This window comes from Strix uralensis, chromosome 1 (assembly GCF_047716275.1).
Source record: "Strix uralensis isolate ZFMK-TIS-50842 chromosome 1, bStrUra1, whole genome shotgun sequence".
In the NCBI taxonomy this organism is placed as follows: domain Eukaryota; kingdom Metazoa; phylum Chordata; class Aves; order Strigiformes; family Strigidae; genus Strix; species Strix uralensis.
Window position 1 is genome coordinate 170,778,758 of NC_133972.1, and position 25,170 is coordinate 170,803,927.

Below are 25,170 nucleotides of genomic sequence, written 5' to 3' on the forward strand. Positions count from 1 at the left end.
AATATTTTTATTCAGGAATCTAAATGCCATACACAAATACGATGTCCTGGATTCTAATATAACTCTTGACCTATTCAGTTGCTTTCTAGACCACTTTCTTCCTGAAGAGCAAGTACTCTTCTGCAAGAAATCAGTAAAACTGCAAGCTGAAATAAAACCTCAGGGGAGAATATAACCATATTAAGTTCCTAGCTTCTGTATACATAGATTTGTAGGCTTAAATTTCTGATTTTATAAAGGTTTGTTTTGTGGTTTTTTTGCTATAAACGTGCACATGAATCTTATATTGAATAAAATGTCCTTTCTGATGACAAATATCTAACTTCTTTATTGTTACATTTCAGAAATGCCATTGGATTTAACAAATTGCAGTCTTAATAGTGTGTGTTTAAATGTTCATGAATTGATCTGGCATATATTATAAACCGCATGACCTTTGTGGCTGTGACACAGCTCGGGTAATACAGTTCTAAACTAGGAAGATGTGATAGATTTGCACAGCTGTATTTGTTCTTTGTATGGGTACGAACAATAGCAAAGAACCGTGTTCATGGAGGCCTGGGCCTTATGCTAAATATGGCTCTTGCTTCACATTCCTCTGCAGTTAAGCCCATGTCTACAACCTCTCTTTTCCTCTGATACTGTTTTCCATCCCAGAGCTGGTGTTTGATGCTTGGGATGGGAGAAACACCATGGCACTGGTGGGTGTTTTGTTCCTCAAGCAGTCTCTATAAGACACTTCCTTTAGCTGCATCTCACCTGTAGGTTTTCTTTGCCATCATCAGACCCTGTGTGCCATCTGCATCCTCCTATATATATGATGCAGTAGTAGGTTATGCATGGAAGTGAAAAAAATCTGCTTCTGACACAGCAGCAACATTCAAATTAAACAGAGTTGCTAAAGTATCTAATAAATTAGAAATTAATTAGCTGGAATAATAGCTTTATTGCTCCTAATTTTTTTTTAGTTCTACATTATCAGCAAAGAGTCTCTTTTTTTTCTGTTTGCATGTTACTATTTATAAGTAATTTTCTGTAATTTAATTTCAGCTTCCTAGTGCAACTGCGACCTTTCAAGGATTTAGATGTTGAGGAGCACATAAAAGAATTTGCAGCAAAATTATTTTTAATACCCAGCCCGCCACCAGGACCACTCCATTTGGTAATTAATGATGCTGAATTTCATAATTACTTTAACATTATGTGTTATAAAGCACTAAGATGATGTTTTCTATAAATTGGGGGACATTTTTCACTGTCAGGTCAGAGATTTTACTTGCTGATATAAAACTGATGTCAATACCTGTGCTTTGAAATTAAGGCTTTGCATTATTAGTACATGAAATAACAGTGCAGGCTTGAGCACTGGCATACCAGTTGGTCACGCTGTTTAATTTTTAATACTCTTCTGGGAAGAATTTGGCTCATGTCAAGTATTTACTGTCTGAAATGATGCCTGAGTAGGTCTGGAAACAGCATCATCTGGCTTTTGGTTTCTAGAGGGGCAGCCCACATAATACGCTAGAAGCAGTTGGAAGCTCCAGTCTGTAATTGCTCTGTAAGAATGGAAGCTTACCTTTCACCTGAACAGTATGCCATTGCCATCTCATTGAATATACACGTATAAACTCCAGTAAATCATGTAACTATCACTCAGCCAAGGTGTGGGAGTTCCCCATCTGGTTGGGAATTTGCTGGATTGTCAAATCCAGAAGGTAGTGGCAATGACTCAATGTCCAGATGGAGATCAGTGACGAGTGGTGTCCATCAGGGGTCCATACTGGGACTGGTACTGTTTAATGTCTTCATCAATGACATAGAAAGTGGAATGGAGTGCACCCTCAGCAAGCTGGCAGATGACACCAAGCTGAGTGGTGCGGCTCACATGCCTGAGGGAAGAGATGCCATCCAGAGGGACCTGGACAAGCTGAAGAAGTGGGCTCGTGTGAAACTCATGAGGTTCAACAAGGCCAAGTGCAAGGTCCTGCACATGGGTCAGGGCAACCCCCAGTATCAATACAGGCTGGGGGATGGAGGGATTGAGAGCAACCCTGAGGAGAAGGACTTGGGGGTTACTGGTGGATAAAAAGCTGGACACAAGCCAGCAATGTGCACTCAGAGCTCAGAGAGCCAACTGTGTCCTGGACTGCATCAAAAGACACATGGCTGGCAGGTTGAGGGAGGTGATTCTCTCCCTCTACTCCACTCTCGTGAGACCTCACATGGAGCACTGTGTCCAGCTCTGGGGTCCTCAGTACAAGAATGGCATGGACCTGATGGAGTGGGTCCAGAGGAGTCCACAAGAATGATCAGAGGGATGGAACACCTCTGCTATGGGGACAGGCTGAGAGTTGGAATTGTTCAGGCTGGAGAAGGCTCCAGGGAGACTTTAGAGCGGCCTCCCAGTACTTAAAGGGAGGTACAGGAAAGATGGGGACAGACTTTTTAATAGGGCCTGTTGTGATAGGACAAGGGGTAATGGTTTTAAACTGAAAGAGGGTAGATTTAGACTAGATATAAGGAAGAAATTTTTTTATGATGAGAGTGATGAGACACTGGCACAGGTTGCCCAGAGAGGTGGTAGATGCCCCGTCCCTGGAAACATTCAGGGTCAGGCTGGATGGGGCTCTGAGCAACATGATCTAGTTGAAGATGTCCCTGCTCATTGCAGGGGGGTTGGACTTGATGACCTCTAAAGATCCCTCTAACCCAACCTATTCTGTGATACCAAGACACACTGCCTGATGCGAATGCTCATGGCTGTCATCTTGATTGTATGATGGGTGGACGTGCAGTCATGTGACTGAGAGGCAGTTCAGCCCCTGGCAAAGAAAAGAGGCCAAAGAAATCTGTTGCTGAAACAACACGAACAGCTCTGGACTTGTTCTTTTCTTGTCTCTGAATGGCTCTGGGGAAGCAGAACAGTGTATAGTGGGTTAAATGTTCTGGTGAGTAGATTAAATGTTCTGGATTGGCTGCTGCCTGGCTAAGACCTAGCTGAGAGGAGAAACTCACATAAACATTTGTCTTCAGTGTAGAAGCTGAGATGTGTGGGCTGTATTTTCTTCTTCATAACACTTCCCAAGTCAAGCTAGATGTTAGCCAAGTGAGTGATTTCAGCACATTCTCTCTTTTGTCTACTGAAATGGCTTCTAGGGAAGCAGTGCTTCAGCCATGGGCTTCTCCTTAGCTGCTTTCCTTGACCCTGGGATGAGGGGTTAGGAGCAGAGGAAAAAATAGCATAGCTGGAAGATTGTCTGAATGATTGGCTAAACCAGCTGCTAAGTGATGAAATATGCAGCAAACACAGGATCTGGCCCCCAGAGATTTGAGCTGGCCTATTTGAAACACTGAAATAGCACATTTGTTTTGGCTTGTTTTATCTTAAGGTGAGCACCGATGCTTTGTTATTTGGTTCATATTTTTGCTAATTCCTGTATTAATTTTATCAATAATTTTGATTTCCCAGTTGTACCTACAAATAAAAATTCCATTATTTTATTATGCTTGTAACAAAGAAAGTTTATTCTGTTAAAAGAACATATTTATAGTTAAAGTTTTATTGGCTAGACAACCTATGAGAATTAAAGGAGTCAAAGTCCACGTTAATCTTTCAAACTAGTTATTATGTCTTTTAATATTTCCCTCTCTTTCTATTCCAGTTTTCTCCAATATGCAAATATCTGTTTTCTTGCTCTCAATATTAATATTTTGTAGTTGAAACTAAAATCCCCCATTAAATGTGTTGTGGGAACATCTTCATTAAGAAGTAAATGGAAGACATTTGTTATTACAGGTATTTAATATGAAACCACTTCAAATAATAATTCCTTCACGAGAGGATCCGGACAGTCCTATTATTGACTTGGATCTTCATCTTCCGTTGCTGTGTTTCAAGCCAGAGCGGGTGCTGCAGGTAAAACTAAAACAGATGCTTTAAAATGTATTAGTGATTGACAGTGCTGGTAATTTGTGGTTTATAAAAAATCAACATGTTTAGTTACCCAAAAAAACATTGTAAACTCAGGAATTCAGAATAGTGTTAGTTCTGAATATTAGAAATATGGCACAATAAAGGTATTTATTTTATATAATTAATATAAATAATTTATATAATTAATATAAATAATTTATATAATAAAATTAAGGTTTTTTTTTACTTATAGACCAGATTAGATTGAGTCATACTGGATTTCTTTCTCCTGTGGTTTAGCAATAGGTGCTAAATTTCTTAAGTGTATATTTTAAAATGTAAATACCCAAGCAAAATTGACACATTTTATTTTGAATTGTCATTACATGCATTTTTACAAGATTCATAAGAACCTTTTTCATGTGTAAGAGAGACCTGTAGGATGGATTGGTAACAGTTGACATTCTCATAGAAATAAAGTGTAAATGGTGTAGAAAGACAAGAAAACAGAAAAAAAGCTATTTGCAAATAATTTTTTCAGTACTTCATAGAATCTTACAATAAGTTTGGCTGGGAGTGTCCTTTGCAGGTTTTTTGATCCAATTCTCTGCTTAAAGGCCACCTGTGAAGTTAAATTAGGTTGCTCAACATCAGCAGTATTATTGGTGCCATTTCCTCTGAAAAGAGCAGGTTGGAGGTCTCTTTCCGGGGATGATTGTAAACCTCCTCAGTCCTGAAAGCAGGCAGTACTGCCTTATTTTTTTGGATATGCCCATTCTTCCACCCATGTGGGCTTCTGCCCATATGTGCATGTTATGAATAAAACTTCTGACTGAAATAGTCTATTCTATCCTAAATGGTCCTCTGCGACTGGTGCATCTCAAGCATGGAGTTTGTTAGCACCTCTGCGAGATGTCCCACATGTGCCATTAGTTTTCTTGGCTTGGATTCATCCCACCTAACTTGAGGCATCTGAGTCTGGTGCTTAGATGCCATTGGGTCCCTCTCTGTAAGTGGAAAAGGGTGGACGTCTCCAGATGGCTTCTGAATTGCTCTGTGAAAGCACTGGTCTCCGGTGGCACTGTAAGGAATGTGACTAGCTAGAGTCTTGAACAGATGTTTGGCTGAGATGTCTAAAACCTACATAGTCTTTGTGTTCGTCATCAAAGACAGGTTTGCTTATATTTTTCATCTGGGTACTTATTGCAGGCAGTTTACAGTCTAATACTGTGAAAGAAAGGCAACAGCTCTTCTCAGTAGTTCCAGCTAAATCCCAGCCTTGTTGACATTGGTGGCAAAATTCTCATTGACTTCCAGCGTCACTTAAATTTTCTCTCCTTTTCTGCTTTCTTCTCTTAATTTTGTAAGAACCCTTAAGTGGATGTTATTTCAATTTACATACATGTAAGGTAGGTATTAGAAAACAGAACACATGAGGCTGAGTTTTGCAAGCAGATGAAATCTTTGCACATAGCTTGTATGGTCTAGATATAACTCCTCATAAACTTTTAGCATTTTGGTTTTTTTCCAGATTATGACCTGTATTTTGACTGAGCAGAGAATAGTTTTCTTCTCTTCTGATTGGGCTCTGCTGACACTTGTTGCTGAATGCTTTATGTTGTACCTTCATCCTCTTCAGTGGCAACACACTTTTGTGCCTATTCTGTCTCGTCAAATGCTGGATTTTGTAATGGCCCCGACATCTTTTCTTATGGGATGTCATATTGATCATTTTGAAGAAGTTAGTACGGTACGTTTTACACTATTACCACTCTTGCTGTTCATGTTCAGTGCATTTGTCACTGTGCTTCTTTCAGATGCATCTAGAAACTTGCTTTTGTTATTTAGGTGTGTGAGAAGCGAAGGAATTAAAAGTAATGGAGCCACACTAATGTGTCCAGCGGCTTACTGGAAAAAGCTTATTGTTGTATCCCTTACTTTTCTTTTCTTTGCAGGATAATATGATTTTTTGCAAGTTCAAGTTTCATTTGGAGAAAAATTCTACTTACATGTCATTTGTATCATATAAATAGTTTCCCTTCAGATCACTGAGGTCATTTTTTGCTCAGAGAATCGTGTGTGGTGAATTAGGTGCCTTTTCCTGGCATCTGGGTTAAGAATTGAGCATGCACTTGAAAATACTCTTAATGATGCTGCTGTAACCCATGGTGAAGTATTTAATAAAATAAAGAAAAAGCAGTGTAAAGAATATAAACTCACAATTTTTCTGAGGGTTTTTCTGTCGTCTTTTTTTCAGAATCTTATTTAACTAAGCCTCTTTCAGTGGGTACCATTAATCTTGGTTGCCCAAAAAGATTAAGAAAAGCTCAGCGTCGTAGGGCAAGACTAATGAAAATACACTTTTTTGAGGGTATCACATAGGTTTTCTGTGAGTTTTTGAAACCAAACACAGAAAAATTGTGTAAGTCTATATTAGATTAATCCAGCTGACTATAAGACAAAGTGAAACTGGTCTATCTAGTCAAGTCTAAAATGAGCGAGGAATTAAGCCAAGATGAAATAGCTAATTTAAATTTTTTCTTTTTGGTTAGCAGTAAGATGAAGTCACTATCAAAAATAAGTATAGATTAGAAAATACAATCTTCATTTGATATAATTTGAAAGATTTTATGTTTGTTTATATATACTATGTTATAGTCTGATCTTTAAGGTTATTAAAATTGCAAACTGAGAGCAGCATGGACTTTACCCTCCATGTGACTTTTTGTCCATTAGCATGTGCTTCTGTGCTTGAGACTCTTTAATATATAAACGCTCCCTCTGCCAGTCACCCCACAGGGTAAATAAAGGAGTAAATGCTATAAATTAGCTTTTAGGGAGTTTCTTTGCGTACACATATATATAGTTTTGTACATATCTTTGTATGTACACCTTTTCAAGGATAAGTTTAGAGATCCAGTATTAATTTAGTACCATATGAAGAGTATATTAGGTTACCAAATGTTTGTGTACAGAGATTAGTATCTATTAATTTAATGACACTTATTTTTCTTGAAATTAATTGTTTTGTTATCCATGTGATCTCCTAGTTGGGAGGGAAAAATGTCAATCGTTTTCTGGTTTATCTTCTTGCTGAAATAATTCATTGCCTGAGGACTACGTAAAGAAGTAGTAAATATTTTTACAATATAGGTATATTTTGGAGTCATTCTGGTTTTTTTGTTAAAAGGAAACTGAAGACTTAATTCTAATTAATATTGATAATGGAGATATTGCACATTCAAAAATGGCTGAAGAGGTACCTGAAATTCCAGATGTTCCAGCACAAGCAGCAGAAACTTTCATAAAAAGGTGAAAAGATGTTGAAGTTGTGTTTATCATAGTTCATAAATTATGCTTGACCCTCTTTCTAAGTTTTTTATTTTATATTATTTATACTATATTATTTCATTCATATAAAACCTGCTGTATTTGATAAGGGCAAATTGAAAATTTAATTAATATACAGGTAACTTTGTGCAGTCATAATCATAACCATATTATTTTGCAATACCTGGAATGCATGTTTCTTTTTTATTACTGATATGAATTATTCTCTGAACTTTACTTTACACAGAAGAGTGAGTGCACTGTGATGTACATGTATTAGTAGGACTTCCAGGAATCTTGGTAGCTTGTCAACACTTGCAAATTAATCTTGCACTTTCTCTAGCTGAAAGATGTGTGAGGCCTAAATGACTTTTTTTCTTTAAAAGGTATGAATGAAGGTGTTAGGGTGTAACTTGGAAATTTTCTTCTCTGTGTAGAGTGGAAAGCCTTCAGCTGCATTATGATCTAGAGCTCTGCCATCTCCGAGCCAGCACAGACCTTGGTGAACTCCAGATGCGTAGAAGGGCTTGGCAACAGAAACTGAATACAGAAGTTCAGCAAACGACTTTGCAGTTAATTGTTAATATTTTCAGGTGAGTGGATATAGTATTTTTTATTACAAGAGCATATGCTGCTAGCTAAGACACTTCTACTGTCACTGAAAATAATCTTACTTTGTTTGTAGATACTTTTAAATCTCTCAAGTTTTGTGAGTGAATATGAGAAGAACGTCCTGTTAGCCTGCTGGATTATCAATAATTAATGTATTTAAGTACATATACATTGCTAAGACATCTTAGATAAAACTGTTCTAATTTTGAACTTGTATGTCTCTTGTATGGAGATTCCAGGAAGCGAAGTGCAGTCCTCATGTTTTGTAAGTAGGAAAAGCTTAAAGTCCAGTATGGATATCAGTTTGTAACTGGACATAGTCTTGGTTGCTCTTCTTAGAGTAAAATGAACGCAAACTGGGACAGGGTAGAAGAGCTGAAAGCAGGATCAGGAGCTGAGAACACCCGGGTGTGTTTTGGCTAACTGAACAAATGCTGAGAATGGGTGAGACATCTGGAGAGTGCAACCACATGAGAATGAAGGAGGGAGAGGAGCTCTAAGTTCAAGGTCACAGTGTTGCAAGGAGATATCTTGGGTATTGGGTGTGGTTGGGACAGACATTATACCAGTGATGTGGAGTAGGTTTTGGGTATTTTTCCTCTAGAAAAAGGTCCAGCTATGCTAATTTTCCTTGTTCTTAAACTAACGTCATGCGTTGATACCCACAGTTGCTTTATCTTAACAGTCTGGGTACTGGTGGTAAATCTGCTATTATTTGCTTGTATTTGGGGAGGGAATGGAAGTGTGGTAGGTGATTTGTACAAAAAAAATGCAGAAAACGGATGGCTGGTTTGCATATGCTTCACTTCTTTTTACATAGTCACTAACATACTCAACCATGAAAATGAAACTACTTATATATATATATATATAAAAAAATGAACTGATTATACAGACAGAGGTCTGCAAATAGCTGTGCAGATAACCATCCCCAGCTATTTTTTGCTGCCTCTTGCTGGAGATGGTGCTCCTCTTTGGATCAGCTACCAAATTGCTCCCATGAATGCTCCCTAACACTTTCAGTCAGAAGGTGCTGGGTTAATTTATATAGCCCAAATACTAGGTCTCTGTTGACCTGCTCGATTTTGTTGGATCAGCTTAGGGAGTGTTGATACAAGTGGATGGGCCCTCCAGGAGGACAATAGCTGCTGGGTGTGGAGGATAGAGCAGACTTTACAGCTAGCTGGGTATGGAAACTGAAATGCATTTGCAACCTGATGTGCTACCACCGTGGGATTTGGTGGATTTTAGTGTTTGGCAACAATATGTTCCAGATAAAGATGAGGAGAAATGCATTTTGCTGCGAAGAGCCTTGCACTCTTTAATGCACTGAACACTTGGCTACAAAAAATCAACAGATGCTTTGCTCTCTAAGAGATAATATGTTTTGCAAAGGGATTGATTCTTCTCTTGCTTTCTTTCTCCCTTCCTTCAAACTTTCTTTTTTTGTTCTTTTTTTCAGCCTTGTTTCTTCTGTCTTCTAACGCTATATCTACCAGCGTCCAGGAGTGAAGGAAAGTAAATCTCTGATGCAATTGTGCTGTCAGTTCTTACTCTCTTCGGTGAAGCACTGTAGTATTTTTGTGGGCGTGGAGTTGCCATGTTTAAAGCAAACAATGCTAAATTATGTAGAACTATGTACGTTTATCAACCATCTTTTTTTCTGAACCCATAATGCTTGATAAACTGTTAATGGGCTTTTATCACTGATCCATGAAAAACAAGCAATGTATAGGCCTGTCAGTTCTCTGCATGGGTATGAGATTCCCCTTTTGTTTTTACACTCAAATTTTAGCTCACCAGTTAATCTTCTTCATTCCTGTGTTTTCACAGGAACTTCTTATTCCTCAATACCCAGCATGAGTAAATGAAATAAGATGTAATAATGAGAGCCCTGATTTTAGTCACTTGCACATATAAATACCTTGTACACATTAAATAACTTACCATTTCTTACTCACAGACTTCAGTTCAGGGAACAGCTTTTTTCTGAATAACTCCCACTTTCTGCTCCTAAACCAACTTTTTCTGGCTCACCTTTAGGGCACAGAAGTTACTATTGATGTCTGGTTTCGCAGGGATGGCAGAGGGCCTCTGCTGTGAGGCAATAGTGCCCTGCTGTGACAATGCATATACCAAAATATGCATCGGTTCTTTATCTTGCTTTCTCTTTTATTTCAATAGTTCTCTCTCTTTAGTTTAACACAATTGCCAGTTATTGCTGGCTTTATGAGCAGAGTTTGAGAGTGCAGCAAAAAAATTACATAATCTATAATATTTCAAGTGCATGTTACAGATGCAATGTAATGGGACAGTGTCAGGTCAGATCATGTATTTCAAATTGCATATGCGGGTAGGTACACTTGTCTTTTTAGTGCTCCAGAGGGGTTGTATGTGATGTAAATGTAATTCCAGGATTGGAGCCTAAATCATGACTTACATATATAGATTCTCCTCTGTGAGTTACTAAAATTGATCCCACAGGCTCTGAGTGAATTTGCTGATTTGAAATGGCAGTGGCAGCAGGTAGCCTGTCTTACACCTTCTAAGAGTTTGCATTCTTCTTCTATGATTCAGTAGCTCAGACTTTTTCATTAAAACTGAGTTTGCGTTCTGATACTGCAGCATATTTCTATTTTGCCTTCTGATGCTGCAGTGTATTTCTAGTACAGTGGGCTGCTGCTACTGTGAAAGTGCAACGTGCTTACAAATCTCTAAGCATATTTATCTATTTATTTATTTTTGTCTCCAGGGAGGTAAAAGACCATCTAAATTATGAACATAGAGTGTTTAACAGTGAAGAATTTCTGAAAACAAGGGCAATTGGAGACCAGCCATTTTACAAAAAGGTAAATTCAATGTTAAATATGTTGTGATTCTCTGTTATTAATCTGTATGTTAGGATTAATGCCAGATATTAATAGAATGGTCACAGTTTGGTCTGTGTGTTGTTGTTGAACCACCAACTTTGACAGAATGCTTTACCAAATTTATTTTATTTACTATAAACAGATAAAATAGTAGACAGCATTTTGGAGAGCAAGGTACTATGTAATTCCAGAGCAAATTAAATGTAATTCCTCGGGGATGAGATTAACCTCTGGCAGATGGTCAGTAAAGCTACATCAAAACTGTATTTTAAGCACAGGCACTTGTCCAAACTGTTTGGACTGAAGCCCATATGTAGACGTGAGTTTTCAGCAAGCCTGAGCACAGCAGAAGGGAGCTCAAACGACACAAATCAAAGTACCTGCTTTATCTGCAGCCTGAACAACAGGGCGTGGAGTTGAGGATGCCTGCTTGGCTCCAGGCCATGAGCCTGTTTCCCCCAATGCCTCACAGCGAACGTGTGCTGCTGAGAGTGACACTGGTGTCCTTAGGGCCTGCAGTGTGACAGGGCATGAGGGACATAAGTTGATTTAGCTTCATGTGCTTTGCCAAGTAGTATAACTGTAACTTAGTGCTGGTGAAACCTATGAAATAATACTTAAATAGTGCATAGCCTCAGGCCACGCCCAGGAGTGCCAGAGGCTAAAGGACAACCTGAAATCCCCACTTAGTTTTTCTTAGCCCTCCTGCTAACTGAGTTTATTAGATACATTAGATAGTTGGAAACTCTGTAGGGATGTGGAGTTTTTCTGTACAAGCCCTGAGTCCCTTTTGCACCTGCCCTGATCAGCTTCATCCTTCCATTAGCATAAACTTGATCTGCTGAAGATCAAGGAGGAGGTTTCCTTTGCCACTAGAATTTGGCAGTTGGCTCTCTGGATTAAACCGTTCTATACCTGACAAAAAGACCTGCTCGTTACCATGAGCAGGTCGTGGTTGAGAACACCATTTTTGTTTCCTGTTTTGTTTCCGACTTCAAACATGATAAGAAAAGTTTCTGAACATCCATTTAAAGGAGATGCTGGTGTGCAAAGGAAATATTCAGAAAAGTATCTCGTTTTACTTAAGTGGTAGCTGCCAAACTTGGCAAAATATCTGTTAATTCAAAGATAACAAACTGATTAATCCTAAACAGGAAATAGTGTTTGTTGGATAAAGCTTCCAACACTAGTAAACATTCTTAAAAAAACAAACAAAAAGGAAACATTAAAAATAATCTATTAATATGTCATCGGGAGAGAAATTAATCAGAAATGTTCTGACCAGGATTTCAAATTAATAGAAATCATGGAAATATTTTCAGTAGCCGTTTCTAATGCTATAAATAAAATAGTGGTAACTTTATTAATTGAAATTTAAAATTAATTTAAAATTCACATGTGTATATTTGAGAAGAGCTTTGAGCAGTTGACTCACTTAAATACTAAATAACATAGTGGCAGGTTTGCTTTCAAGTAAATCTTGGAAGATAACACAATCTGGAGTAGTTACTAGTGGTATCTAGAATTATATTAAGAGAACTCCAGAAACCATTAGAAAGGATTCTTTCAGTTCCTGCAGCTTATCTCCTGTGCATACAATTGCCAACAAAATATGCCATCTACTGGAGAAATACTTAAAAGCAGAAACCTTAATGCTTTTGTAGATGCCATTTTACATTGCAAATGCATTGATAAGAGGCATCTTGAATAAGAATGACCTATTTGTGGGTGAAATATTTCTGTTAATTTCAGAGTACCTAGATTACTTACCTTTCTCATTTGCTTTTTAAAAGCATCACAGAAATACACTGATGTCTGATCAGTGGAGTTTTTGGGTTGTGTTTTTTGTAGGTTTGTTTTGTGTCCTGTGGTAAACTCCAAGACTAACAAGGGTACTTTAGGCAAGCCTCTGAGTTATATCATTAATCAAAGTAATTTTTCCTAGTTACATTCAAATATACAACTGTCTGTCTGTTAGTAAGTTTGTAAAGGCTAGAGGTTGTATAAAGACAGGATTTCTGGTTATAACAATATTGTCTTGTGTTGAAGTTTGCATTTGATTTGCTGAATGGATTAGTTTTCTGAATTATTTCAAACAGTACTAAAAGCCCTATGCTAGAACTAATATTTATATAGTACACATGTTGTATTGCCTCAAATCCTAGCTTTTATCTTGTTTTAATTTTCATGGTGGGAGATGGTAGCTTTCCACTCTTTTTAATTCACACTTGACATTTTTTTTGGTGTCCTCTATCATAAAAGTAGCAATTTGACCTTTTAGAAATTATTTCTGGATGACACCACAATAATTACCTGAACAGGGAACAATTAGGGGAGTTACCAGAAGAAAAGATGTCTTGCTTGTCTTTTCAGTTTGATGGCACAATGTTAGAGTGCCACAAACTTCTTATTCCAAACCATAGACAATATTAATCAGCAATTAGTTACCGGCAGAAAATATATTGTTAAACCTGTAGCTAAAAGTCTCTGTTTTGCTCAGTATTTCTCATTTTTGTTTGGTTTCGTTTTCTGGAGGGTGGTCTGAGATTACTGTTTGCCACTAAACAAGCGTCATGAAAGTACAGAAGGTGGATGGAAACCGAGTTAGTTTTCTGTTGTTGAAGTTTTAAAATATTTTTGGTTTTGTGATTGCTGAATTGGAATTTCTCAGCTTTGCATATGCAAAGGTAATAAAAATGATATAAAGGTAATAAAATTGAGCAAAACATGCTAATAAAAATGTATTTTGTAAATGATCCACAGTTAACTAGTTTGTGTCTCACAGGTTTTAGAGACCCACATGTTTCACTCTTTCCTTAAAGCTCGTCTGAACAGAAAGATGGATGCTTTCGCTCGACTTGAGTTGAGTACCCAGTCTGAAGAGGATAGGTAAAGTTTTCTTCTTCCTTGTTCTGGTGATATCAGTGATAAAAGTCCTTTTGACTCTAGTGGTATGAGATCAGGTCATCTGTGAATAAGATTATGACTAATTGATAGGCCATTTTGTTAAGATTAATATAAAAGGGTGATATGATCATGTCCAACCATGGCTGTTGAAATTGTGAATTGGTACTATAATTGTAGTTTAATACTATTATACAAAAAAACCCAAAGTAGTAATTTAGTATGTATGTATACTGAATTTAAAACTAGTTATATATTATTTTTATTTTTCTCAGATTAAACTTGATGTTTCATACCCCGAGAAGACTGACTATGGAGAAAATGGCTTCTAAACTATTTAATCCACAGTACAGGATTAGTAGGCGTATGGTAATCAGTATGCCTAATCTGCAAGATATCAAGCTGCCAGAGGGCCCTACTAGAAATTCCTCACTTCGAAGAATAGAAACAGGTGTTGGTAAGGCAAGAATATGTTGAACAAATACAGTGTCTTTTCTGTTGTCTTTATGGGTGACATCACTGAATAATTTTCACAGGAACAGTGTCAGATGCTGGAAAGAAATGGTGAGTTGAGTCATTTTGAGCTGGGGCCTGTCTGTGCTTCTCCTTGCATGTCAAATCAGTCTGTAGCCTGCTGTAAGTTTTGCTGTACCTCAGAAGCCCAATTGGTCACAATAGGATTGATACTGGAGAATTGCTTCCTGAGTCAGTATTCATGTTCAGTCCTCACCCACCTTATGTCTAGTTCTCCACTACCTTTAAACATAGGCTTAGGCTTAGCACTGTCTAACAAAGCAAGTCCTATAGAAACTGCATGGGTTTGGTTTTTCCCTCCTTTTTAAATTTTTGTTTCCCAGAGTTGACATTATCAGGTTAGGGAATATACTGATAATAAGAATGATGGACATACATAGAAATATATTTGTGTCCCTAGCACAATCGTGATCTTACTTGAATTTCATGTGATGAAGTTGCTTGTTGCTGTGACGGGAATTCTTTCTGTTGTTTGTAGTATTGCTGGTTGTGAAGATACTTGCACTTTTACTCACTGCTTATACTAATCAATGTACTTTGTTTGTTTGGTTTTAGCTGTAAAAATGCCCTTCAAATCAGTCAGTACATTCAAAATACCAGAAATTCACTTTCCTCTGATGTTCCAGTGTGTTCACTCCTACTATACAGACTTCTTCAACCATCTCAGCAAAGCTATAAATACTTTACCACCTGATAGCTCAGCATTGCTGGCAAGGTACTTCTACCTCCGGGGACTTATTAGCTTGATGCAAGGGAAATTACTAAATGCACTTTCTGACTTTCAGAACCTAGATAAAACAGACTTAAGAATTTTCCCTACTGATCTTGTAAGAAAAATAGTGGAAACCATGCCTCCTTCTGAGCGTTTGCAAGCAGACCGCAAACCTGAGCTGAAGAAGCTGATAAGTCGAGTGATGGAAAAGCAAAGAGAAGTAATGAAAATAGATGACCACGTAAAAAATTTTGAATTGCCAAAAACACACATGCAACTGGATGATTTTGTGAAGCGGATCCAGGAATCTGGGATTGTCAAAGATATAGACACTATACATCGGTTATTTGATGCCCTAACAGTAGGTGAGTAAAAGATACATTTTTAGTGACCATCTACACTGAGGCAACGACAGTTTCAAACTGTTTTTTTATGAACCAAAATAAAATTTTTGTCTCCAGTTGTTTTTAATGCTTATTAAACATTTTCTGGGCCTCTAAAAACTCACAGTTTGTGAGATTTATGGCCAATTTTATTTAATTAGGATAATTACAGATAATAGATTTAATGTGTATGAGAATGTCTGTACTTGCATCCACAATAAAGACAAGGAATCTACTTATATTTGGGCACACCCTTTACAGTTTTTCACGTTGTGTGGGTGAGGTACTTTTGTGATCTGATGGTGTGCAGTTCTTTGGCTTAGATTATGAGTAAAGTGAATATAAGACCATCCTAATTGCCAGTGGAAGATACCTCTGTGTTATAAAACCACTAGGTAATATGGAAAGGTGGCAGTCTATTAAAAATAAGCTAACAAAATCCAGAATTCAGGTAGCTACAGTTAAATTCCTCTTGGATGGTCATCATAGCAGAAGGAGTGGTTACGTATATATTTGAGAGAACTTTCTTCCTCCTGAATGAGATCCGAATCATGTGATTGATATCTAAAAACATAGTTTGAGAGCGCTTTTATAAAATACTATTAAATTCTTTTTCTGTGCCTAGTTACTCTGGTAACGGTTATATTTTGTAGCCACAAAGGATTAAACATTGGTTGAAATAGCAAGACTTTCTGAAGCCAGAGGTAGCATATGTCTTGCAAGAATTTATGTGTGTTTGACATTCTGCTGTCCAAACACTTAAATTCTTAGAGTAATTAATTACTGCTGAAGTCTTTCACTGGTATAACTTCAGCTTTTATCCCAGGTTGGCAACTATGTGATATAATAGTATTTCATTGTTGTATTTCATTATACAACTGGACAGTTGTAATGAAAAGTATTCAGTGGAGAAGTAGAAATCCTTTCCCATTGGCTGATGGGATTTTGGGCATGAATTTAAACAAGCAAGACTGGCACAGTGTTTGCACCCTCCCTCCATCGAGTACGGTGGAAGGGAGGATGCCAGATGCATGGGACCTATGGCCTAGGCTAACTACAGAGGAATCTTTCTATGTCAAGAGAAGAATTTTGTCTCTTAACCATTGTCCAGGCCTTTTTTTTTTTTTTTTTTTCCTTTTTGTAGCTTTTTCACCTTCCTTACCCATTATGCTATTAGAGGCACAATTTGAAAGTTAGTATCTTTTTAAAGGTCTCTTTCTGTATAATAGTTTCTCACAGTAAACAGGTTTTAAAAAATTTTTAGGACACCAGAAACAAATTGATCCTGAAACATTCAGAGATTTCTACAACTACTGGAAAGAAACCGAAGCAGAAGCTCAAGAGGTGAATCTGCCACCAACAGTAATAGAGCATCTGGATAAAAATGAATGTGTCTACAAGTTATCCTGCTCAGTTAGAACTAACTGTGGTGTCGGAAAAATAGCTCTGACCCAGAAGCGCTTGTTCCTTTTGACTGAAGGAGGACGTCCTGGCTATGTCCAGATTGCTGCTTTCAGGGATATAGAGGTGAGCATCAAGTAACTTCTTGTTCTCTTGCATGCCTGTGGATATAGGCCACGTTTTGTTCTGCAAAATGATCTATCTCTCAACTCAAAGTTTCAGTAAGAAGTGTAGGAAACAACTCTGAAGTCACTAACTTATGAGTGATTAGATAAAATTCTGGGTCTTTGTACCAGAATTTTCAGAGCTGATGTAGTACGGTTTGCTAGGTGCTAAGATGACATAGAATAAAAATCTAGAGGTTGTAACCTCTTGGTGTAGAGAAATGTACATGGGATATAAAGCTAGAGAAGTTTAATGACATGAGCATTAAGTGTGCTTGTTTGACCATGGTGTCAGCGTTGTATCCACTGTGGAACGAAGTTTGTACGATGTTGTTTGGAACTTAAAATTTCATAAAACCATCTCTGCTTAATGGTTTGTATGGACAATTGAAATAATTAGCTGTAGTTAGAAACAGAGAAAGTTGCCCTGTAGGATGAGTGCTACACCTTATCTGTGATTGCGTGGTACATCCTTCTTGTTTTCTTTTATTCATACCTTTCCAGGATGTTAAGAGCACAACTGCAGCTTTTCTCCTTTTGAGAATACCTACTCTGAGGATTAAAACATTATCTAAAAAAGAAGTCTTTGAAGCTAACCTTAAAAATGAGTGCGATCTCTGGTACCTGATTGTGAAAGAAATGTGGGCTGGAAAGAAAATGGCAGATGATCACAAGGTATAAATATGGGAATTTAACCAAATAAGTATGAAGTATGTGCTTTTTGTCTCTGTTCTAAATACTTCGTGCATCAATCTTAGAATTTCTAGGTTTCAGCAAACAATAGCTAAGTAAATAAACTTTTGGTTTTGCTGTTACTTCTAAATATAATACTTCTGGAATACAAAAAAAGAAAAAAGATTACATTTCAAGATATAAGATTTTTTTCTTAGCCATTGGTATGGAACTTTTAATTTAGTCACTAGTTCTGTGAAATAGTTTCTGAAGTTCACAACGTATGAGAATAGTGATCTTAACTAACAGAAAATTTTCCCCATCTTGCTTTAAAATATAGCATGTAGAAAGAATTTTCCCATGCTGGAACACTGGTGACTATAGATCCTTTCAACAAATAGAACGAAATGTATTCTTCTGTCATGGAAACCTTGAGAAAAAGGATCATACAAGCAGGGTTTCCATTTAAACCACATAACTCTTCATGACTGCTGAATTTAATAGTGAAAGTGTAGCTTGGTGGTTCTTCAGGAAGGGTTTGAATTATTTTAGCCAAGACGAAGCATAATGCATACTTCCCTCCCATGAAGAAAGATCCAGCCTGAAGACGGGTTTCCATCCTACGTCAGCTGTATGTTTTCCATCAGTGCCATTCATGGTTTCGTTTGCTCATCTGCTATCAAGATTGTGCCAGATCTGAAGTATTGCACAGTTGGAAATGCGAACAAATACCTGTTGAGAACTACAAGGGTGTTTCCAGAGTGTGCAGAGACGCAGTCAGAAAAGCAGAAGCTCAGCTCGAATTGAAATTGGCCAGAGATGTCACAAACTACAAGAAAGGGTTCTTCAGGTACATAGACAACAAGCAGAAACAGAAGGAAATTACTGGGCTGCTGTTAAACAGGAGAGATGAATTAGCCACCAACAACACTGAAAAGGGAGAGAAGTTGTGGAGATCAGGGGACATCCCAGAAGACTGGAAAAAGGCTAATGTCACCCCCAACTACAGGAAGTACTTGAAGGAGGATCCAGGAGATTGTAGGCCCATCAGTCTTACTTCAGTCCCTGGGAAAATTACAGAATGAATCCTCCTGTGGGCTATCACAAGTCAAATGAAGCACGTGATTGGGAAAAGCCAGCATGGCTTCACCAAGGGCAAATTGTGCTTGACAAACCTGATAGCCTTCTAACAACGAAGTAACCTGTTCAGTTGATGTGGGGCGAGAGTGGTGGACACTCTCTACCTTGATTTCTTCAAGGCTTTTGACACAGTTCCCCACAGCCTCCTCCTGGAGGAACTGGTGTGTAATGGTCTAGACAAGTGGTCTGTGCAGTGGGTGGGGAACTGGCTGACAGGCCACACCCAGAGGGTGGTGGGAAATAGCTCCTTTTCAAACTGGCAACCTGTCACAAGTGAGGTCCCCCAGGGATTGATATTGGGCCCAACACTGTTTAGTATCTGCCTAAGTGACCTGGCTGATGGGATCAAGTGTGCCCTGATGAATTTGCTGATGATACCAAACTGAGTGGGGAGGTGGATACTTCGGAAGAGAGAGCCACCCTGCAGGAAGACCTGGATAGGCTGGAAGAGTGGGTTAAGAAGAACATTCTGAAGTTCAACAAGGACAAACATAAGGTCTTGCACCTGGGAAACCATAATGCAGGAGTGCAGCACAGGCTGGGATCTACCCAGCTGGGGAGCAGCTCTGTGGAAAGGGACCTGGGGGTCCTGGTGGACGACAAGGTCAATAGGAGTGACCAGTGTGCTGCTGCTGCAGAGAAAGCCAACGGGATGCTGGGCTGCATCAACAAGGGCATCACCAGCAGAGATAAAGTCATTATCCCACTCTGCTCAGCACTTGTCAGACCACACCTGGAATACTGTGTTCAGTTTTGGTCCCTGCTACACAAAAAGCTGTGGCCAGGCTGGAGAGGGTCCAGAGAAGGGGCACAAAGATGATCAAGGGACTGGACAGCCTGGCCTGTGAGGAGAGGCTGAGAGAACTGAGTTTGTTCAACCTTGAGAAGAGAAGGCTTAGGGGGGACCTTGTCACCATGTTCCAGTGTTTGAAGGGTGGCTACAAAGAAGATGGAGACTGCCTTTTTACAAAGAGTCACATGGAAAAGATGAGGGGTAATGGGTACAAGTTACTCCTGAGGAGATTCCGATTGGACACAAGAGGAAAATTGTTCACAATGAGAATAATCAGCCACTGGAATAATCACCCCAGGGAAGTGGTGGGTTCCCCACCATTGGACACTTTCAAGATTCAGCTGAACAGGGTGCTGGGCCATCTTGTTTAGACCATGCTTTTGCCAAGAAAGGTTGGACCAGATCATCCTTGAGGTCCCTTCCAACTTGGTATTCTGTAATTCTGTTCTTTTAGTGTAATGAATTAACACTGGCTCCTGGCTGCCTGCTCCATGACCTTGCTTGGGAGTGGAACATGTTCTGTGGGAGTGGGGGTTGACTGCAAGGAGCATGAATTATGCTGCAGGGCAGCAACTGGCTAGTGCTTGTGCTAAGCATGACATGTGTTGTGATTGTTAAACTTGGAGACTTGTAAGAATAATGACCAATAGATAAACTACAGTAAGTCTTTTGTCTTTAGGATCCTCAGTATATTCAGCAAGCGCTGACAAATGTTCTCCTGATGGATGCTGTGGTTGGTGCCCTGCAGTCCTGTAAAGCTATATATGCAGCCTCTAAACTGTCTTATTTTGACAGGATGAAAAATGAAGGTCAGTCACATAGCAATGCTACAAAGCCTGCTGTTGTTGCATCATTTGTCTCATCTCTTTCTGGTTATATTCCGGTTTTCATACTGATGATCTGTAGAAATATAGAAAGACATTAGTCTGTTGCACTTTCACAGGCATAGTTTATGAAATAGTTATTAATAGAAAGCTAGGGCTTTCCTTTTTTTTTTTTTTTTTCCTTCTGTGTATCAGAACCTTAGTTGGTATGTTTATCTTCATGTTGGATGCTGTGGTTTTGTTGTGGTTGTTTGGACTGCTTGGGTGTTGTATTTATGCTTCTGCTACCAGAATTCATAGGCGTGGTGTCTGGGCTCTCCTAGTCAGCTAAGGCTAGAGGGAAAGAAAAGTGAAAAATGTGAATAAATAGTGCAGAATTACTAGTTCATAAGAATTACAGGTCTATTTCAGGCTTAAGTGTGCACTTCATGACCTTTTAAAAATGTATTTTAGTGCCTATGATGGTTCCCAAAACAACTTCAGAGACATTAAAGCACAAGATCAACCCCTCAGCTGGTGAGACATTTCCACAGGCAATAGATGTCTTGCTTTATACGCCAGGTGAGTTGTTGATGTATTGCTTTCTTTGTTAGCCGAGCTTTAATTAGCCTATAAAACATGTTATCTCATAACACCTGGTATTATGACTGCCTGATTTTGTTCACATTCTGACATGCTTTGGTTGTGTGTTGAATACTAAAACAGAAGATCATTAAAAAAGAACAGTAATGTTGCATATTAAGATACTCCAAGGCATAGCTTTCACAGTCTTAATTTGTCTTCCTGTGTGTCTATACACCTTATAATAGACTTCAACTATGTGTTAATGTGCTGATTTCCCATTAGGATTTCTGCCTCATTTATTGAGCAGGGTGGATGAATGATGCTCCACCATTGATCCATATTCATTGTTATTTTTTCATTTTTCAGTAGATTCATATGGGGGTGTTTAGTTGAACCACAGCGCAAGGAGTAGTGTACCCCCTCTTGAATCCCAGCCAGACCTATATGCCCGTGACTCTCATTGTATATAGTATGTGATCTAATGTACTATTCTTTGCATGTATTTTAAGTCCATCCCTGAAGAAAGCATTATCAATTTCCTTGTAAGCTTTTCAGTGATGCTTGGCACATTTGTATCCAACTAATTCAAAGAGCATTGGAGGGAAAAAAAAAAGAAATATTAAGGACTGTGTGCAATGGGCATGAATTTAGGTAGCGGATATGTTAGTTCTGGAAGTTCCTAATTCTTACAAACTTCATAACCTTACTAGTTTTCTATTGTAACTTCATATGTAATTTCCTAGTTTTTGAGCAATTTGAGACAAAAGGATAAAATTAGTGGAATTCCAAAGTTAGGAAAGTGGGCAGGAGCAACTCTTTGTGGGTGGGTGGGTGGTGCTGGGTTCAGTGGTGCTTTTCTTTCTTTGTAGTATGAGGCTTCTGAGTGGAGCTGGAATGGAGTAGATAGAATGAGTAGAATCATTAGTGGTATTTCATAGGGCTTAAAAGCCTTCCTGCAATCCCAGTTAGCTAAGTACTTAGTCATCAATGAAAAAGATTCTCTCTGTTCTGAATAACTTTGAAGCGTAAGAGTAAATCATCAGGTGAGCTCAACAAATAAATGAGTATGAGCACAAATTCATTGTGAAAACCATCATTAACTGGTGATGTAAGTTCCAGAACACAGATGCACTTCAGTAGGAAGCTGCTCTGCCTAATAAGGGTTTTCCCATGCATCTCCAAAAGTGGTTTGTTTTCTTTGACCTATTTCATCTTCTCTATTTCATTTCCAGGGCATCTGGACCCTTCAGAAAGGCCTGGCAATGCTCATCCAAAACTATGGTGTGCTTTAAATGAGGGGAAAGTGGTGGTCTTTGATGCTTCTACCTGGTCTATTCAACAACACTGTTTCAAAATGGGCCGCTCTAAACTGGTAAGACTGACACATGTATGGCAATTGCTGCTTTAGCTTAGTGGGTTTGTTGCTATAGCCTGTATGACCCTGAATCACTGTCGTTCCTTAAAAGTTGTAGAAAGACACTTGAGTTGTTTGGGCTTCAGTTAACAGAGAAATGGAGATTTTTGAGAAAAAGGGAAAGGAGAGAAAATGGATTTGTAATGAAACAAGTCAACTGGTGAGAAGTGATGGATTGGATATTGGGAGGGCTTCCTGGCCTAATGGCCTGGGTTCTTGGAGCAGGAAGGCAGGTTTGAAACATTTGAGATAGAATTAAGGGAATAAATATATAGAGAAGATGAGAAGGGGAGCCCTAAGAATGGATGAAAAGTCACCTGTGCTGAAGAACTGGAAATCAGGGAAAGGTGTAAAGAAACCAGGTGTGTGGGAGTGTCAGCTCTGCGCAGCTGTGGGAGATTCAATATGTTAAGAATTAAATCATGTGTTACTGGTAAATGATTAAGAGGCAAGTCGGCATTGGCCTGTCAGCCCTGCACAGCTGTGGGAGATTCAATACTTAAGAGCCAAATCGACATCTGCTGGTCAGCTCAGCTGGAGAGCTCTGTTTGGGGAGCTCAGCAAAGGTTGTGAGCTCTGCTCAGGGAAGCTCTGTTTGGCAAGTCAGGCAGGAGCTCTGTCCTGTGCTGGCTTGGAGAAGCGCCAGCTCTGCTCTGTGCCGGCCCGGAGAAGCGGCAAGCCTTGGAGGAGAAACAGGCCTTGGAAGAAAGATAAGTCAGCTTGGAGAAAGTATGGAACTGTTTTTGGGAGAGAGTGTTGATGATTGTCTAGTTGCTGATTTGCTTATCATGAAGTAAGAGCTAAGGTAGCGAGAGCATAAGTATGTATCATTGTAATAATAAAGGCTTTTCCTTCTGCACTTCAATGGAGAGTCTGTGCATCAGTTGCCACACAGGTGGATGATATTGAAGGAGAGATATCACAGAATCATCAAGGTTGGAAAAGACCTTGTAGATCATCCAGTCCAACCACTAACCACTGACTGTTCTCAACTCCACCAGATCCCTCAGTGCTGGGTCAACCTGACTCTTAAACCCCTCCAGGGGTGGGGACTCCCCCCCTGCCCTGGGCAGCCCATTCCAATGCCCAACAACCCCTTCTGCAAAGAAATACTTCCTAATATCCAGAAAGATAGCGCTCTAAAAGATGTCTCAACCAGCAGGTTAAAGAGAGTTGCTTGTGAAAGACCACCTGAAAAGAGTAACTCTCTTGATGACAGGGGACGCTGAACCAGAGCTGCAGACTGAGTGGAGTGAAAAACACACCGTAGAGGACACTCAGGAAAAGGGATTGGATAGGCCACATGGCTGTGGATGAGTGTGGGAGAGAGTCAGAAAGGGACAGGTAAAGCTGATGGTGAAGAGCTGGGTGGGGGGAAGAAGGAAAGCCAGAAGAGTCACATACTGATCTATTCTAAAGAAGAGAAAGAAAAGAGGACAGAAGTTTGGAACTGATGGGATTTGGGAGGGAGAGAAATGAAGAGCTGCTGAATGAGAGAAGGATGTTCCAGAGATAGTAGAGGAGACAGTATTTTCTTAGACACTGCTTCTAACTGAAGTAGGAAGAATGTTGTATCAGTATGTTCCAATCTGGAAGAGAGAAATACACTTAACTTCTGTGTTTTCCCCTGATGCCCTTTGTAACTTTTACTTTGTTTGGGCCAGGAAACACAGCTTTGAGTCAGTTACCAAGATACGTTATTAATCCTATTTACTAAAGGATAAACTCAGAAAAGAGATCTGTCCTCTTTCATTATTTATAGAGCAGAGCAAAGGATAGAATACTGAAGTGCTGAGTCTTGATCTCTTACTGTAATCACCAGAAAACTGTAGTATCTTAATATAGCCTTTTTCCATGTTACATTAAAGAGTGATTTTTTTTCTTCTAGATTTTATTTGATCCTGCTTTTTCTCCCCAGACTTGTATGATCATGGTAGAACAGAGTCAAGTGTGGATCGGTTCTCAAGACTCCATTATTTATATAATCAACACCCACAGTATGTCTTGTAATAAGCAACTAAATGATCATCGTTCTGATGTTACAGATATCATTGTGGAGAAAAAAAATGGAATACCCAGGTATATTTAATTACAATGTTTTCTTCTTAAAAATACATATACAAGCAAATGTGAAGGATGTCTGTACCACCAGAAGAGTTGTGGACATGTGGGGAATCTTCCTGTTGTTAAAGGGAAAGCCATTTTATGTAGCTAGAACAGTATTCACCACCCTAGAGAATTTGCCCTGCAGTGAGCAGAGGACTAGTTAAAGATCCAAATGATACAGTATCGTGCTTTAATTATTTGACTGAAATAAAGGCAGAAAGTTAATTTTGTCTCAAGGAAAAGGAGCCCATATAGGAAACCAGTGACTGATTTTTCTAGATGTTGGAATTCATTGTTTTAAACAGGGGGGCTTATCCTGCTAGCATAAGCCTTTATTTAGCCCATTTTTGTAGCTCCAATGTTGTATATGTTAAACTAAGAATTTCCTTTTTAAAGAAAGAGCATTATGGAACAAAGAGGATAAAGGAATGCTTTTTTGGCCAAGGATGAGAGCAGCCAGGAATTGGCAGCATCCAGTGATGAATCAATACAGATGCAGCTTAAAGACCACTTCATTTTTACTTTGAGTGCATCATTGACTAGATATTTACAGCACACTTCTGCATTTTTTCAATTTCAATAATACGTTTATTGTTTTGTGCAGGCAAAATGCTTTTGATCTTTTGGTACACTGGGAAGAGTGTTGGCTGGGGGCCTTAACCCGCTGTCTTCCCATGGGAGCAGCAACTCCCAGGCCAGACCAGACACCAGCCGTAGCTCTGCCAGTGGTGCAGCAGGCGTAACTGGGTTTCAGGGAGAATTTGCTTAGGTGGTGTTGGAACCTTCTGAAAAAGTTTTTCTCATCTGAAGACAACAGATGTTAAAGGTGAGGGG

General features: G+C 38.9%; 1 protein-coding gene across 2 annotated transcripts in view; it reads left to right on the forward strand.

Moving 5' to 3' along the window:
* DENND3 (DENN domain containing 3) overlaps positions 1-25,170 on the forward strand; it is a 42,182-nt gene that overhangs the window by 11,012 nt on the left and 6,000 nt on the right. The window contains exons 5-19 of one of the 2 annotated variants that reach the window (XM_074888750.1): positions 1,051-1,162; positions 3,797-3,916; positions 5,445-5,663; positions 7,104-7,225; positions 7,681-7,836; positions 10,608-10,704; positions 13,511-13,614; positions 13,905-14,086; positions 14,719-15,240; positions 16,523-16,785; positions 17,328-17,498; positions 20,108-20,237; positions 20,706-20,813; positions 22,049-22,188; positions 24,119-24,309. In XM_074888750.1, coding sequence (XP_074744851.1) covers positions 1,051-1,162; positions 3,797-3,916; positions 5,445-5,663; positions 7,104-7,225; positions 7,681-7,836; positions 10,608-10,704; positions 13,511-13,614; positions 13,905-14,086; positions 14,719-15,240; positions 16,523-16,785; positions 17,328-17,498; positions 20,108-20,237; positions 20,706-20,813; positions 22,049-22,188; positions 24,119-24,309 — 2,637 coding nt within the window. The remainder of the gene's footprint in view (positions 1-1,050; positions 1,163-3,796; positions 3,917-5,444; positions 5,664-7,103; positions 7,226-7,680; positions 7,837-10,607; positions 10,705-13,510; positions 13,615-13,904; positions 14,087-14,718; positions 15,241-16,522; positions 16,786-17,327; positions 17,499-20,107; positions 20,238-20,705; positions 20,814-22,048; positions 22,189-24,118; positions 24,310-25,170) is intronic. The other variant, XM_074888755.1, reaches the window with a different exon arrangement.